Raw genomic sequence first — 17113 nt, forward strand, 5'->3', positions numbered from 1 at the left:
TTCTGCTGCTTGCTAAACTGTATGAGGTCATCTGCTGCTCCTTCCCCATGGAGGTTCTCTCTGTCACTTGTCAGTGGCCAAGAGGATTCAGGAACATCCCTTCTGAGAGGGCTTTGCTCTGCCTTGAATGGAAAGTCCTGAGCTTGTCTGTCCATAAGGTATTCTGTAGGGATCCAGTCCAAAACATGTGATTCACGAGAAGCTAAATTGAATCAAATAGAGGAGCTCCTTCCCACTGTATTAACTCACTGGCATTTTCTTTTAGTAAAGAATCAGAGTGAGTGCCATTGCTCTGTGACTGCCATCCAAAGTGATGGTAGTGCATGTACTGTAGCACCAGGACATAATCTCACCAAAAAAAAGCTTTTATTTCAGAGTAAATTTTTTGCTCTGGTGTTGCATTTCTTGTGGCTGGATATGCATTTGCATATGCTGGTATGTTGGTCCTGTTCAATGGCAATTTGCTCTGCAGGTACTCACACACGTGCTGGGCTGGCCACGAGGGGTTCAATGCACTCTGCTTTCTGCACATTAAAATTACGATGTGGAAGAGTGGTTTGCAAAATCTAAAGCATTACGAATGTTCTTTGCAGTTTTACAGGAGAAGCCACAGGACTCTGGGAGATCTACGCTTCAATTATTTGGTGCAGTACACTTGAGTCAGGTTATTGATGTCTGTTTATTGCCCACCACTTCACGATCACACACGTAAACAAAAAGCACAGCCTGGCAAGTGACCAGATCAGGGCACCTGTGACCACACAGCTCAGTCTTGGTTTCGTAGCTGAAAATAATGTTCCCGGCATCCGTTTGGTTTCTCATGTTAAGAGGTAGAAGTGCTGACAGCCCCCGAGCCTGAGATGCTCCTCAGGTACTAACACTGCTGGAAATAAAACCAGGAACATGCTGGAGGTTAGCGTGGGGCTTTGCGAGGTCTGAGCTCTGTTTCAATTATTGGCACTTTCGTTGCCTTGCACGGGAATTTGTGCACGTGAATCATCCTTATTTTAAGTCCCAAAAATATAGGTAATTAACGACAGCTCAGGAGGCAACGAAGTTAGTGGGGTTTTAGGGTGTCTTGAGATCGTCGTGTCAGCATGCAGCTGCCTACAGCTAGAGCATCCACACAGGGGCTCATGGGGGCTTCTTTGTGAGCGATACAGAATAAAAGTGAGGACTAAGTCGGCGATTGCCGGGCAGGGCTTACTAAAACCTTTCATTGCTTTACTTCCCAAGTGGCAGAAGTAAGTTTTTACAGTTAAGCACAGCTTAAAATTCCTTCCTTACGGCAGCCCGGACACCTGACCCAAGATCGCCCCTGCTCCTCGGCGCCCTACCCGGGCAGCGGCAGAGGAGAGAAGGGAGGGAAGGGAAGGAGGGGAAGGGAAGGGAGATGAGGAGGAGGCGCTTCCCCGGGAGCCGGGCAGGACGCGGAGCGGGGGCTGCCGGGGCAGCGCAGGCACGGCCGGGCCGGGCCGGGCGCTCCGCCGGGGCCATCAACAGGAAACCCTGAAACTCTGCGCGGGCCGGGCCGAGGCGGCGCCAGGCGCGGCCGCCTCCCCCTGCCCGTCCGTCCGTCTGTCCGTCCCTCCCCCGGCCCGTCCCTCCCGCGCAGCCCAGGGGCCGCTCGGCTCCGCTCGGCCCGGCCCGCGGCGGGCGAAGTGCGGCGCGTCCGACCCGGCGCCCGGCAAGGCACCGAGGATGAAACTGCTGTGGAGAGCGAAAATGGTAACCGGCCATCCCGTCCCCTGCCCTGCCCTGCCCTGGTCCCGCTGCCCGGCGATGCTCAGTGCCAGCGGTGCCGTGCCCGCTTCCCGCGATGCTGTGCCCGGTGCCGGGGTGCCGTGTCCGATGCCGGCCGTGCCTGGTACCGGGATATGCTGTGCCCCCTCCCCACCCGCCGCTTTCCCCCGGCTCTAAAGCTGCTCGGTTTTTTTTTCTTGTTCTTGAATAATAAGCTTTTTGGAAGAGCAAATCACAAGCGCTTCAGATCCCTCTTTCTCAAGAGAGTGAAAATGTCGTTGTGTTTTAAATGCTCTGTAGCTTCAAAGATTCAAGGCTGAGTGCCGAAGTAATTCAGCAGTTTTAAAAGTGCGAATCCTTCTCTCAATGAAAGGCCAAAGAGATTAATTGCCGTAAAAAGGGGGGGGGGGAAGGAAATAGACGGCTGCTAATCAAAACCAACCTCTTTCCTTAGAAGACTTTATGCAACTATTTAAAATATGTGCTAGTCTGGGAAAAACAGTTAAATGGAAAGTCCGGGTACCTCGATACCACAGGAAAGGACAGCTTGCCAAGAATATCTCCAGTGTTCCCTCAACCTAAGGGTATCCTGGATTGCTTTGATTGCCGTGTTTACTTTGTGCTGCCCATCTCTGCTCTGCCTGGAGCAGCAGAGCACCTGGGACTGATTGTGGTCAGCAGAAGGGGGAGAACGTTCCTTTTCATCTTATTTTTCTTTCTCCTTTTCCTGGCAGACCACATTTCAGGATGGGGGTGAAGAGGTAGAAGACGGAGCTGTCTACAATGTCACCCTTAAAAAAGTGCAGATTCAGCAGGCTGCCAACAAAGGAGCAAGGTGGCTGGGGGTAAGTGAGGCTAGCACGGAGGCGTTGGGGAGGGCTGCTCATGGACTTCGGAGCCGTCCAGGGAGCTGAATTCCACAGGAATTGTTACAATATTAACTTCTAGCATTGGCTGCTCTCATTATATTTGAAAAAGAAAAAAAAAAGAACAAAAAACAACAAACTAAACATTGAACTAGTCTGCCTGGGTCATCTGAAATAACACTCTTCCTTATGTTGACTCTTCCTCTTTTCTTGACCTGTAAAAACAATTTGACCAGCTGTGGCCCCGTATCAGGTGATTCTTGGTGCAGAAACAAGGATCTCAGTTTATGGCCTGAGAAGCTGAACATTTAACAGTTGTTTCAGACTGGACTATGGCTCGTTTCTGCTGTTAGGAACCTATCTCAGGTCTCCAAACAAGTAGTTATGTTATTTTGACTGGTGAAGGTCCCTCAAAGTCAGCAGAACTTCCTCTGAACTTAAAGGAATGTTGGTTTGGGTCTTATTTCTGTATTGCTTTCTTGGCCAGATGAGAAATTAATTGCTTTTCTGCAAGAATTACAGCTTTGTAATATTTTTCAAAGCACTAAGGCTTTAATGGTAAGTAAAATGGGCTTAAATGCACACAGTTGATTTGACATGCTGCTGAGTGCCTTCACCTTAATCAGGCCAAGTCCCCAGCTGATAAAAAATGTCCTCACTTCATTGGAATCAGTGCAGCTGTTGCAGCTGTGGCCAGGTCTGCAGGAGATGCCTGTAACTTTCATAGTATTTTGTTATGTTTATTTTTTTCCTTTGGGATCAAAGGCAGTAATATAAGAAGTTGGCTTGATGTAGCATCCATGCTGGTATTTTAAAGGCTTTTAAAACTGCCCTGAGATTTATATCCAGTCATTTTCTTGTGAAGCTCCTGTGACATGAAGCAATACAGCAGAGCTGAAACCAGTGTCAGGAGAAATAAGCAAATTCTGTCCTGCATACAGATAGTGCTTAGAGTCTCCCCTTCTCCCCTTCCCGTTTTTCCAAGAAGTACACAGAGTACTAATCAGAACAGATAATTTCAAATCTGCTTCCTTTGAGTGGCAGATTTCCCATTTCTGCCTGCTGTTTTACCAGAAAAAATATTACCAAGTGTATTTGAGCTCCTGCAACTTTCCCAGCTGGTTTTGTGGAAGAGGTGAGGATCATTTTGAGTGTGTCTGTGTCCCATAAACATAGTTTAGAAAAGTCTGCTTTTTGAATACAAAAAAAAAAGTCTGATTTTTTTTGCCTGCTTGGACTGTGTTGTTCCTTGTGATAGAAGGAGTTTGCCAGGCCTTGGTCCTATTCTCAGAGGAAGGGAGCTTGTACGTTCCTGTGGTCATCCCCACAGCTGATGCTGCCCATCCCAATAGGAGAACCAGGGACTACAGGGTCAGGACAGTGACTGTCAGGTTCCTGTGTCTGTTGTTGGTTTTTTGAGGTCAGAATGTTTGTGGGGAAGGAGATAATGTGTCAGAAATCCACACCTGTTCCGGGCATAAATCAGTGATTCTGGCTTCCAGACTAGTCTCTTTCATGGGCAAAAACCCCCAAGTCTTGTGTATATTACGTTAAAATATTTTGTAACATATGGGCTGTTTGTTTCCCTTAAGCTTTTCAGAACATAAGGTATTTTAAGCTCTTCTTGTGATCTTGTTTTATTAATGGCTTTTTTGTGGTCCTGAAATCAATAAATAGCCTCTAACCCAGAGCATTATTTATGAAGAGCCATCCCTGCCCCCAGCAGTTTGGCTTTGAAGAGCCAAATTGTCTCTTTTAGAACTGTCATCAGGTGACTTTGTTGTTTTTTGGTTGGTTTTTTTTTGGTTTTTTTTTTAATCTGGAGTTTATAAGGGCTTATGGTTTTTTTCTGTGCTTTGAAACTCATTAGCACTAAATTAACAAGGTGTTGGATTTAGCAATGATGGTCTTAAATTTTTTCATGGTACTTTAAGTCAGGCTTAGGTTGAAGACTCAAGGTCAACAACCTATTTGTACATCAGCAAGTACTGAGCCTTCACAGTAACAAACATAGTAACTCACTTACTGATCATATGCATGCCTGGATTTACTCTTTAAAAAACTTTTTCTCACTGTCAGTTTGTGTCCTGTAAAAGTCCACTCAGCAGTATGACCCCTTCTGAAGCACTGAGCTTCTTGTGGCAGGTCAAGTCTAATAAACCTTCCTTAAGAGTCTCCATCCTAAGAACCCATTTAGGGTCACTGAATGGTTGGCCCTGTAATGAGAGAATGGATTGTTTAAAGGCCAATCATAAGATTCCAACTACAGCACCATAAACACTTGCCTACTGAAATACAGAAATGCCTTTCTTGTGTTTCAAACTTCTACAACTAACAAAAGAGAAAGAGAAACAGGCTGTGACTTAAGCAGGCATCAGCAGTTCTGAAACTTTCAGTAGTGTAAAGCTTTTGGATAATCACTGAATTTTTTAGCTTTAAATTTAATATTAGACATCAAAGGATGCCAATAATAGCCACTGGTTTGTCACCACATACTTAGTCACTAAATATTTAGTGAAGCTTAAGACTTAAAGCACTAGAGTATTGGGGAATATTAAAAGCTCTAGTGGGAGCTCAGTATTGTGAGAGATGCTGCACAAAAGCACTGTTTTGACTTAAAAGAATGTGCAGATGTGATATTAAAAGAGGATTGTCTGTACATACATCTTAGCTGATGATTGGTATCAAAGCTTCAAAACTCAAATGTACTTTTCTACAAATCCTGAGAGAGAATCCCTCCCAAACTCAATGAATTCAACCAGAGCCAGCATGAATGTGGTTTTTTTTTTTTTTTGAAAACAAAGTGGGTTTGGTGTCTCCAAGATCCTAGAGAGAGAGGAACAAGCTGCAAAAGCCATGGAAGCTGAGGTACGTGGCCTGACATCTTTGTGAGAGAAAAGGATGGAGAAGAAGAGATTTTTACATACGGATGGCACACACAGAAGAGGGGAAGAGGAGGATTTGGGGTGGACAGTCATCAGTTTGAAAGACATGTCAGGCTAGAGAAAAAGGCATATTGGTAACTGGAAGGGAAGGTTTGGGAGCACAGCAAGGAATTTGAATGATGTGGTTAGAAAGAGAATATTGTGTTGTGAAGCTTTATTTTCAGAAAGAAGCTGAAAAATGGGATTCAGCTTCCCTTTGAGGATGTGAATGCCGCCCATAGGGAGGCTGGATGTCAAAGAGGATGGTGCTGTTGTCCGTGAAGAAAAGGCACCAAAGCATAAGAGAGAAATGTTGGGGGGCCTTTGGTCTTGAACCGACAGCCAGGTACCCGTGCAATGACAGAGACGAGCTGAGTCATACTGTAGCCAGAGGGAGGAAAGGACAGCCCAACTCCGGATGTAAGAGTAGATCAGCCGCTAAATACCTGAATTTCTGTGGCCAGGAGCAATGTGCTGACAGTGCCAGGGGAGGTGAACAGTGCCAGGGGAGGTGAACTCCAGCCGGTGACCTGCGGGAAGCAGTGAACAGCTGGAGAGAAGGGAAAGAGCAGCGGGTGGAGAAGTTCGTGGGGAGATGGGGGGAGACTGGTGCAGGAAGAATAGAGGCATGGGTGCGGTGTGGGCGGGTGGACAAGATGACTAAAACAAAAGCCCACGAGGTTTTGAAATGCTGTGAAGTGGCTATTGTTGAGCCCCCCGTGAAGCAGCTGGAGTGCTTTATCTGCCCCTTGCAGGAGCTAGGGAGGGATGGGCCACCGCTGTCCAGCCCTGGGAGAGGAGGGGATGGTGAGGAACGAGCCGCTTAGAGACGAGGGGCTCCTGATTACCTGCAAATGGCTTTCCTGTCAGAGTCCTTCATCTGGGAAGGAGTGAGGAAGAGACCTACAGTGTGTGAGTATTTAGTGGGGCGGGTCACAGGAAATGCAGCCAGGAACTGGAGTTCCCCGAGCCTCAGTGCTGATTCCCCACTCCTGAAATGACTGCTGAGCTTTCAGAGTCCATCCTCGCCATCAAGTTTCTTGCTTTACTGATGGATGACAAGGACTCCTCTTCCTTTGGGTCTTAAATATCCAGATAACAGATAAAGAGTCTGCTCACTTAGGGACAGGCTGCCTGGCTTCATTAGGCATGGATTACACATCTAGAGGAGATTTTAGAAACTTGGTTTTTACTTTTTGCTTTATCTTTTTGGCTACAGCTGAACTTTTGGCTCTGGAGTTTGTTCAGGCAGAGATGGAGGCAAAACATAGCTTGTCTTAAAGTGTCTTTAATATTGTAATGCTGGGTGTATAGCAGAACATGTTCTTCCAAAATTGTCAATGAACTGCTGTTAGAAGGGTGCTTTTCAGTACCTTAAAATGCTGAGAGAGGAAAAAGCTGAAAAGTAGCAAATCTATCACTTAATATTTGTGTGTAATCTTAGCACTAGTATTATTTAATAATTACCTTTACTGGGAATTTTGTGGTGTTTTAAAAAGAAATTTTTAATTCTTAAAAATTTTATTTATTTTTACTTTTTTTGTTTAGTGCGAGTGATTGCCTTGCACTGAAAACTGCATGTGACCACAAGTTTGGCTTCTAAACACATCCACAGTCACATATATTGGCAGGAAGTTTGTGCTGGAGAGTTCAGACAGAAAAACATTGCAAAAACTTGTGGCTAACTAATCTGTATCCCAGTTGGGACCTGGGACACAACCATCTCTCTTGACTTGCTCAATATGTCAGGAAAGAAGCTTTAGTCTGGATTTCTGTCTTTCCAGCACAGACCTCCTAACTATGGGTTGAGATTTAAGTGGTGCCTGGAATCATCAACATTTAGGAAGAAGTAAAACCTCACATTTTCTCTGAGCTGCTCCTGCCCTCCCACTTGCCCTTCTGAGCCAGCTCTGTGATTTCTTTTTCATCTTACCCTTAGATCCCAGATGTTCTGGTCGAGTGCAGTTTGCTGTGGAAGCAGCAGGCAAGGGCTTGGCTGATCATTGTCCTTGCTGCAGCTTGCTGTTTTGTCTCTTGATTTAGAGCATGTGTTGGTCACTTTTGGCTAAAGCAGCCTCCCTCTGCTAAATCAGGTTCCCTCAGCCTGTCCTGACTGCCCAGACCAAGGGCTGGGTGTAGTTCTGGCCGTATATTTGGCAGAAGCAGAAAAGCAGCTCCCAAGGAGAGGACAGGCTTCCTATGAAACTGAGCTGTGCTGCCATCCACTCCAGAGTCTCTGAGGAGCTGTCTTGGAGAAGGAAGAATGCTGGGGTGTGCTCACATTGGGTTTGCTTGGGGGAAGATGGCTGTTGGGTGCTGGAGACCCACAAAGTAGTATATTCTGAAGGAACAGAATGATTTTACCTCCAGACAGGTACTCAGTTATGCAGAAGAAAGCTTTGGCATCTTGCTCAGCTTGTGTTTTGGTTTGGAGTAAGCTCTTTCCTCCTGTCCTTCCTTCAGTTGTGGGCATAATAGTACGATGGTACCATTCATACTCCTTATTCATGACTTCTCATGGAATAATTTTCTCCTGGCTTCCTGGTTTAGGTTGCAGGGATATCCTCAGTAGCAGTCTTGGGTACAGTCATCAGCTGGTTGTGTGTGCAGCAGACACTCAAAAATGAAAACTGAGCCTATTAAGAGTTCTAAAAAGGAAGCTTGAAAGATTATTCTCCATTACTTTGCCAGTTCCAAATCCAAAATACATAATTAGAAGGGTGACTGGCTTTGTAGCACAGTGTTATGCTCTCAGCTGAGTGTAAAACCTCCCACTCGAATCTGCCAAAGCCTGACAGGGTGGCAGTGCTTTAATCCTGTGGTGCTACGAAGGCTGAGTTAGGGCTGGGATACCCTGGCACAGCCATGAGGAACGAGGGACAGACAGGGCCAGCCTGACTTCCTGGGGCTGTGCAGGGGAACCTCTTGCTAAGGATTCCTACATGAAGTGGAATAAAAAGGGTTAAGGGAGTCTCTTGAGTAAAGCTGCTTGGAGACTGTTCTGTTCCTGCACTGGTTGTGTGTATCTGCATTTTGGATATCTCCCAGCCAGCCTGCTCATGGACAAAACTTGCCCTTGGCATTTACCTGTGACATGCAGGATTAGAATGACATCCTGTGCTGTAATTGCTTTCCCCTGGGAATTCCTCTGACAGCCAGGATGACTGTTTTTTTTAAACTGTGCTACTTGGATGCTACAGGTTCTCCCTAAATTCCAGTGCCTTAACTGCCTTGCTGCTGACATCACTGAGTGTTATCTTGCTTGCTGTTTTAAGCTCTAGGTGAAAGGAATAAGCCCCAAATTTTGCTTGCTCTGCAAAGGAACTTGCACTTTCTCTCTGAATGCTAGATGTAGGTCACTTGTTGGGTTAAGGAAGAGTTGGCAAGGAATGTGGCTATGTGTCATCGGAAAGCTTGTGAGCTGCAGCACATGAACTGGACTGAGATGTTGTACAGAGAACAGCCCTGGAGAAACCATTAGTTTCACTGCTGGGGTTTTGATGCCTTCATTTAAGGAACAGGCTGAAACATTTCATGTACGTTAGTCACACTTGGATTTAAATTTAACCTTGGTAAAGCTAATTAAAAATATGTGTGTAAATGCATGCTTTGAACTTGCATCTTTTACTACTGCTGTTTTTTTAAATATATAATTTCCTTTAGCCAGCACTGTAAGAAGGTGCACCCGTGTGAAGAAGCCAGCACAAAGTGGTAGCTTAGCCACCACATCATGGCTTAGCCCCTTGGAGAAAGCAGGGTTATTTTGTGTAACAGGGTAAATAAATGCTAGGTGTGCATCCTGCTCTTCCTTGCCTTTGTGTAGTCACTGTGTAGTGTCTTGTAAAGCAGGGGCAAAAGGTGTGTGATGTCTTAGTGTTAATACCACATTAAGATAGTATCAGAGACTGTGAAAGACGATTCCTAAAGGGAATTGGAACCTCATTCCTGAAGGGTTGAGCAGCTCATCAGCAGTTGTCTCTGGGAAGGTGTGTCAGTTTGCTCCTGCAGTCTCCCAAAAGTACTTTTGCCCTTGATTCACCCCAAAAGGCACTATGTTTAGTGGCCATACAAGCTCTTCTAAAGTGACTTGTAATTCTTCCTGGGTGGTACACTAGCACGTAGGGCTCAACTATAGTCCATGTTAAGTTTTTACACCTAATGAAATAAGAATTTTATTGATTATGAAGATGTGTGTTTCTTTTAATTTTTTTCTTTTTTTTCAAAATTAAATAAAGTATTAAAGCCATAGTGAGGAATTCTGTGTTTTGGATGTAGAAATCCATTTACTATTTATGGAAATCATTTTACCTTGGACCAAACTGAACTCATGCTAATGTCTGGCTACTGTACTTCAGTTTAGCACCATGCCACCAACAGGCGACAACTTAGGGACTGCAAGGAAAGAAGAAACATATCCAAGTGAAGAGATAATGGTCTTGCATTCTTACAGCACCTTTCACCCAAATAAGTTTCAAAGCATGGCTGAAGATTTTCTCTAGACTGACTACGTTGGATGTTGTAATGTAAAACAGCACAAAAGTAGGATTGATTAGGGATTAAAATTCAGCCTCAGTGCTGTGACCTGGGTTTGGGAGATTCCCCTTTCATTGGGGAGGTGGAAAAGAGATGGGGGAAAAAGTGTTTCTGGGACAACGTGACTTCAAAAAGGCTGGGGTTTTGAGGCTGCTGGAGGGTTTCAACCATTAGTCAGGGGAGATGGATTAGCTGTCAGAGCTGCATGGTAATATTTATTTAGTGGCTTCACACTGTTAATCACATGAATATCTTCTTCACATGTGACACATGCAGCGAGGAGCAGCTGCTTAGCAAGGCACAGCAGCACCTGGAATCAATTTAGGACCAGAAGTGAATTAATTAAAACCACCTGGGGAGAAGACCTGGACTTCTGAGAGTCCAGAGTTCTGTGGAAGCATTTGCCCCCCATGCAACAGCAGTTGTGAAAGGAAGCTCAAATATTAAGTTACAGCAGGGAAGGGGGGAGTGAAGTGAAGCTCAGAAAATACAGTTAGGGAGATGACAGTAACTCCTCACTGGTTCCTGGTGCTTGCTCCTCATCTCAAAGGTAGGAGAACCTAGAAAGGGGATTCACAGGTGGAGAGGGTTGGAGACTCTAAAAAGGTGAGGACTGTTATATTTGTGTCTTGGTGCAACGGGGGTTGATGTGCAAGTTTTACAATAAATCCTCACAGGACTGAGGCTGCATTCTGGGAATGAATAGGAGGATATAGGAAAAGCCTTCAAAACAGTGAGTGGAGAAGGGACATGTTATCTCCAGGGTGGTTGTGAAAGTAAGGGGGGAAATAAATTAGTGATTTTGCATTACTGTAATTAACCTGAAGGGTCTTGCTGCTGGCAGAGTAATTGAGTCCAGCCAAGTCCAAGAGGATTCAGAAAGGATTGAACATTTATATAAATAATGAAAACAAATTCATGAAATTCAAAACACAATACATTAATTTTTGTGTTTTAGGGATGAAACAAACATGTCCTGCAGCTGAGAAGAGCCTTTTCCTTTAGACTTGTTATTCAGAATGGTGTGTGTTATTTCTTCACCTTCCTCTATAGCATCTGGTTAGAGTAGGGAAAACAGCTAGTTTAGTTTAAAATTAGAATTATTGTGTGTGGCTGTTCATAAAGTTCTGGTTTCAGTTTGTTTGCATCAAATGTTTAATGAGGGAGAAGAAGATTGAACAGAGGTACTTATCAAAAGAATCATGAGGACTTTAATGTCCAGGAGGTGTCAGGGCCATATTGCCACGTGGTACAAGGCTTTGGTGTGGGCTGGTTTTCCAGCAGCCCTGCCACCTCCTCCTGCTTAAGAACTCTGGGTGCTCAGATCTTGTTCTTTTTTATGTGTGTAAAGCAAAAGTTTGCATCTGTGCAGTTTTAGACTCTGCAAAAGTAGGAATTGTGTGGGTTTCCCTTTGCTTTCTCCTTTTCAGCTTCAGAATAGCTGCTTTAAAAATGAGGCAGCTTGAGCAAAGCAGGGTGCTCTACATGTGGGCTCCTTAGACATTTTTTTGTTTGCTTTTTGTTGTCACTTCCAAGCATTGTGCTGAAATATGTAATGTTCTACCTACTGCAAACCTTCAGGTCTTTTCTCAGGTCTGTATGCCAGTGTGGGACCTCTGAGAGTAGGACTTTCAGTAGACTTTTTTTCTGGCCTCTCACATTTATCTCCATTTAGTTGCATAAACCATCTGTTGCACATTAGAATGTAGCTTGCCTTCAGCAGCTTTGGCAATCAAAATGAGATTTTGGCAGCTCCACCTCAGGTGTGAAGCTTTGTGCCGCTTTGCATGGTGGCATTCACTAACCTTTTGCTCTTCTGGGTTGCAGACTGATGGAGTTCTGACTTTTTCCTGTGCCACCTCCATGGCTGTTCTGCACATGGCTATGACAGCAGCCACCAGTTCTGCCCCTGGGCCGCAATGGCACTAAGGAGGTGTAGGCATTTCAAATGCTTTTGTGGAGTAATCCTGTTATTGTAGTGTATTTAATCTGTTTTTTATCTTATATTCTTCCCACCTTTTTTGGTTTGAAAGCAGTTTAAAGGATTATTTTCTTTTCCCCTCCCACCCCCTCACCTGCTTTGTACTGCCTTTCTCCCTACAGAGACTCAACCTTTCTTCCATTCAGTAGCTGTTTTTTCCTTTCTGGGGAGTGCATGGGCTCCTCTCTGTGCATGTAAAACAGCATGTTTTTATTACTAAGTGGCATTTTCCATTGAAAGATCTCAGAAGGACTGAACAATATGGAATGACTGAATGCTTTGAGATAGCCCTTGGGCTTCAAACTGGAGGCTTGTGGTAGATCTCATTAGACTGCCAGATCCCAGTGGCTCTCTGTTAGTATCTATAAATCCTAAAGCAGAAATAGACCATCATGTTAGAGCTACCAAGGGTTTTATTCCTTTCTAAATGTAGCTTATGCCCCACACAAGCTTGCATGTGTTGAGTAAATGGAGTTTTTGTTTTGACTCGAATTGAGTGCACAATGTCCTTCAGTTGTTTAGAGGATTGCTGTGGATAGAACTTGTCAGATGAGGTTCACAACATTTCAGAGATGTGTTGGTGTTGGGATGCAAACAAGTCAGTGCACTCATCTGGATTAGCTGTTGTCTTCAGTACAAAATAAATTAATTAACTAAATGCTCCTGAGGTGCATTTAATATTCCATGCAAATTATTTCCAGCAAGAAAATTATTATGAAGATATTCCTCTGCTTTTGTTTGCTTGGTTTGTAGTAATCTCTGGCTGTACTTCTGATGCATTTTGTGTTTCTTAGAGTAGAAACCCTTTAGGGCAGGGCTGGTGTCTTTGGTTTGGAGATGGCAGCCCATTGTGCTGCTGTTGGAAATGCCCCATGAGTAACAACAACGTGTTTCACTTGGAAGGCAGATCTTAGGCCTTTGCATTCCTTCCATGGAGTGCTTTGGATTGATTCTGGCTGTGCTCCAGGCTCCTGGCTCTCTGGAGCAGAGAAAATGTGAATGAACTCTTGCACACTTACTTAAAGCATGAGGCTTGCATTCTTCCTGCAAAAACAGGCACTTTGTTCAGGAAAACATCAGGTGGTCAGGGAGAACAGGACAGAGAAGAGCAGAGGTATGCTATTAACTCCTGGTGGGTAGTTAAACAACAACCCCCTCAAAAAAGAAGAAAAATCAAACCAATGTGGACAACTTCTGAATTATATGGCATTTTTTTCTTTCCCCCCCTTACTTGCAAGCTATGCTTACTTTGCATTCTGACTCAATACTTCCACATAATTATGTGTTTTGATTTATGTCCATTGCCTAAGGATCTCAGTCCAAGTGCAACACAGCATTCTTAAACCAAAACACAAATATCTGCAGAGGGTTCAGGGCCAGCTCACACTGCTTGTGCTGGGGCAGAAGAGGAGGGTTCCCCACTGGTGCTGCAGTTAGGAGGATGCACTCATTTGTGTAGGTGTGTGGTAGTTCAGTTGTCACAGTCTCTGTTGGTCCTGTGAAATGCAGAATTTCTCATAAAGTACCTGTACAGCTGGGACAAGGATGTAGCCATGACTTGCAGACACACGTGTGGCCAAACACAGTCACTCCCTGGCTCTGTAGGGGAGTGTGTGTGCAGGAGAGGAAAACAAGGAGATACCATGCTTCATCCCTTGTGATATCTAGATAATATAGGAAAAATGCAGTTTTGCTGGACTAATGATTGAGTTAATATTTTTGGACTCTTTCAGCATGTAAATAAATATTCAAGCTGGTAACACTTAATTTTAGGAAACATTAGCTTCCTATTACTGCTTTTCTACTCAGACCCCACCCTGAAGAGGCCTCTTAGTTTCAAAACAAAGGGTAGTAAAAAGCACAGCCATGGAAATGAAGTTTATAACGTAGTTTAGGTATGTTTCCATGCTATGGTCATAACAGTGGTTACTGACTTCTAAGCCATTTCTTCTTAAAAGCTTTGAAAAATTGGCATTAGGGATTGCTCACATTAATAATAATAATAATTAGTTATTATGAGACATGTAACATAATTTCTTGGGTACTTGTTGTTCCACAAAAATACATTGTTCAGTTTATTTAAAAATATGAATCAGTCTTCTGCTAGGTATTTTCTCCTCTGTCAGAAGGCATGTCATCTCCCCTCCTCACCTACAGGTTTAATTTCCACCTATTCATACTATTAGTAATTTATCACTCCTGCCTTGTTGTTTACACTGGATACAGTGGCAGTTTACACTGATTTCCTGACTCGGTATAAATTTAATTTCTGTGTACTGCTTGAGCAAGCTTTACAGTGTGAAAGGAAAGCCAACAATACAATTAGGATGAATAAAAGCATTTTGGGTTATGTAATATGCATTTGTGCTACTATTATGCAACAGAATTATTACTTGTGGCATCCTTAAATCCATTTTGAATTTAGCACTGTTGCTTGCTGCCTCATACAGGGCCTTCTTTGTTTCTGCACTCTAAGCAGAAAGTGATGATGAGCTCCACAATTAATTTAAATTACATTTCTGGAAGCAGATAAAAAATAGTGTGACTTGTTACAGGACAAGTATTCTGTTGGTAGTCAAAAATCATGATACCATATGAAATCTGTCTGACTGAGTTAGTGGTAATATCAATCACCGCCTCTTTTTGCTATGTTTGGTATTTATTAAAAAATGACAGCATATTTCAGCATTTTTCATGAAAGAAACATGGCAAAGGCCTTTCTGACCACTGTTGCATAAACATTTAAATAATAGCTTTTCTCTGGCATTTCTTAGGTAGGCATAGAGTTGTCATTTTAAACATCAAGGCAGCTTAGAAATATTGTATATAAATATGGAATTTGCTGTGCTATGAGACTGAACCTGTCAGTATTTGTCAGATGGCAAGTGCACTGTACCTGTCCCTGTAATCTGTAATCAGAATCACAAGAAGCTGTTTCAGACTCAAATGAAAAGTCTGAGCTGTCTGCCACCATTTATATTAGTTTTCTTTGCTCAACACCTCTTCTCCCTTATGGTTCCCAGTAAAGCTTCCTGGGTGCTTTGGCACCTCCGGATTTCCAGGGCGGACTGGAAGCTGTGAGAGTGTGGGGAAAGAGGAAGAGGAGTTAAGATAAAGGCTGTGAACAGAAGCAGTAATTGCTGTTTCTGGGGCAAAGGGGAGCTGCCCCAGCTGCTTTTACCTCCTTAAGGACCTTCTGTAATCCATACCTGGAAAAGCTGTTAGTACTTTTCACAATTAATCACTGCTTGCTTTACGCAAGTCCCCGGTGACTCTGTAGAGCTCTTCTCTCAGGGAGACACTGTGTAACACTTCATTTGGCTCCAGAAGTCAAAATATTTTAGAAAATGAGCTGATTGTACTGCCAAAATGGGCACTAATTTCCTTGCCTTCATCCTGGTGCTCTGTTCACTTAGCTGTTTATTGTTTTGAATATTTATTTACTGCTTGGTTTGGAGATTGGACATTTTGGTGTGTCTGGGCACTGAAGAGAGGAAGATACTGAGTTTTACAAATAATTGTCTTCTAATACAGAAGGGCTTTGGGAAGATACTTAGTGTGGGACACATTTATTTACTGGACTACAAGAGTGTTTGTAGTAAATGTCATTTGATGACAGATATACCTCCAACAATGTAAGATGCACATGACTAAGAGTCTTACCTGACTTACTGGTTTCTTTTCCTTGCTTTTCAGTTTCAAATTAGGAACTTGCTAAGCTTCAGTGTCCAGTCAAAACCACCACAAGGAATATTTCATAATACCAGTTATGAAAATAATAAATCCCTGGCATGCCTAAGAGGGAACAGGGTTGTGGTGAACTGCAGATCTGTGAAACATGACAAACAAAAAGATTCAGGTTCGGTTAGCTCCATGATGACACCAAGTCAGATGAGAAAAGAGGGTGAGGGGCCTTGGATTGGTTTTGGTAAAAGTCTTTCTAGCAAGAGAGGTGAGAGGCAGGAAGAGGGAGCTTTTTGTAGGTAGGAAGTGGTGAGAAGGTAAATGCCTAAATCGTACAAGATAGAGATGGAGATCTGGAGCTGTCCAGGTGATTTTTTCTTTATTTAAAAACTTTGTATGCTGCACAGTGAACCTCCTGGACCAGTTGGTTCTCAGTGAGTAATATGGCTATGTTCCTTGCTGCACAGGTGCTTCTGAGCGGGTAAATTCAGAATTTCTATGTTCCCAGGGCTGGATAAGCTCCAACACTTATGAGACCTGCACAAAGCCATTTTAACCTAGACCTCTTTGAAGATTCAATTTAGTAATGCACTTGCTAAAACTCCTTTAGATGCGTGCAGGGAGAGGTGATTTGCGAATAAGACTTCTTTACTTTTGCTTTGATTCATGTAGAGCTGGTCCCAAAAAATTCACTGATATCCAAATGAGTCAAAACTTGCATTGCTTCAGAAGGTGTGAGAATGCACAGCTCAGCACCACGGAGTTTATTTCTTGTTTCTTATTTCCCCCAGAGTGTCTTTAAGTAGCTGCAAGGTGTCCGAGTGAAAGGTTCTAACTGAGCAGCAGCATTTCTGTAAGAGGCTTTTTTCCTTTTCCCTTTTTCCCCTCTAAATCTGCCCCGCAGCTTTTGTGACTGTTTGCCAGTGCTTCAGACAGATACCAGCCAGGCTGTTAGCTCGGAGGAGAAAACAAGAATGCCTTTTGTGTCATGATCATGGAATTAATTGGTCCTGGAAGCTCTGGGTCACTGCCAAGAACGGGTATTTATGTGGCAAGAAAGGAAAGGAAAAGGGCGGAGCACTGGGAATCCAGGAATACCCCTCCTTTTTGGAGTTTAGGAAAGAGTTCATAAACTTATCTTGGCTTCTGAGTTTGGTGCAGTCAGCATGCAGAATTCTGGTTTTGCGTGGGTGTTTTGATGTTTCTTTTTTCTTTTGTTTGGTTTGTGTTTGTTTGTTTGGTTTGGTTTTGTTGTTGTTTGTTTGTTTTTTTAACAGTATCCAAAACGAGGAAATGAGAGTTATTCAAGTGGAGAGAGTTCTGTGGAGAGTTTTGGCATAATTTTATTTCATTTCATTTCCAAGTGCACTGTAGGATAAAAG

The 17113-nt window shown here is 43.6% G+C and overlaps 1 protein-coding gene across 2 annotated transcripts in view; it reads left to right on the top strand.

Annotated features, from left to right (window-relative positions):
* The first annotated feature begins 1632 nt into the window (after positions 1-1632).
* The window catches only part of RGL1 (ral guanine nucleotide dissociation stimulator like 1), a 51892-nt gene continuing 36411 nt past the window's right edge, over positions 1633-17113 (top strand). The window contains exons 1-2 of one of the 2 annotated variants that reach the window (XM_050977540.1): positions 1633-1728; positions 2478-2588. In XM_050977540.1, the coding sequence (XP_050833497.1) occupies positions 1702-1728; positions 2478-2588 (138 nt within the window). In that variant the 5' untranslated portion in view covers positions 1633-1701. Of the gene's footprint in view, positions 1729-2235; positions 2328-2477; positions 2589-17113 lie in introns of those variants that run through there. The other variant, XM_018912024.3, reaches the window with a different exon arrangement.

Source organism: Serinus canaria, chromosome 8 (genome assembly GCF_022539315.1).
Source record: "Serinus canaria isolate serCan28SL12 chromosome 8, serCan2020, whole genome shotgun sequence".
Classification (NCBI taxonomy): Eukaryota; Metazoa; Chordata; class Aves; order Passeriformes; family Fringillidae; genus Serinus; species Serinus canaria.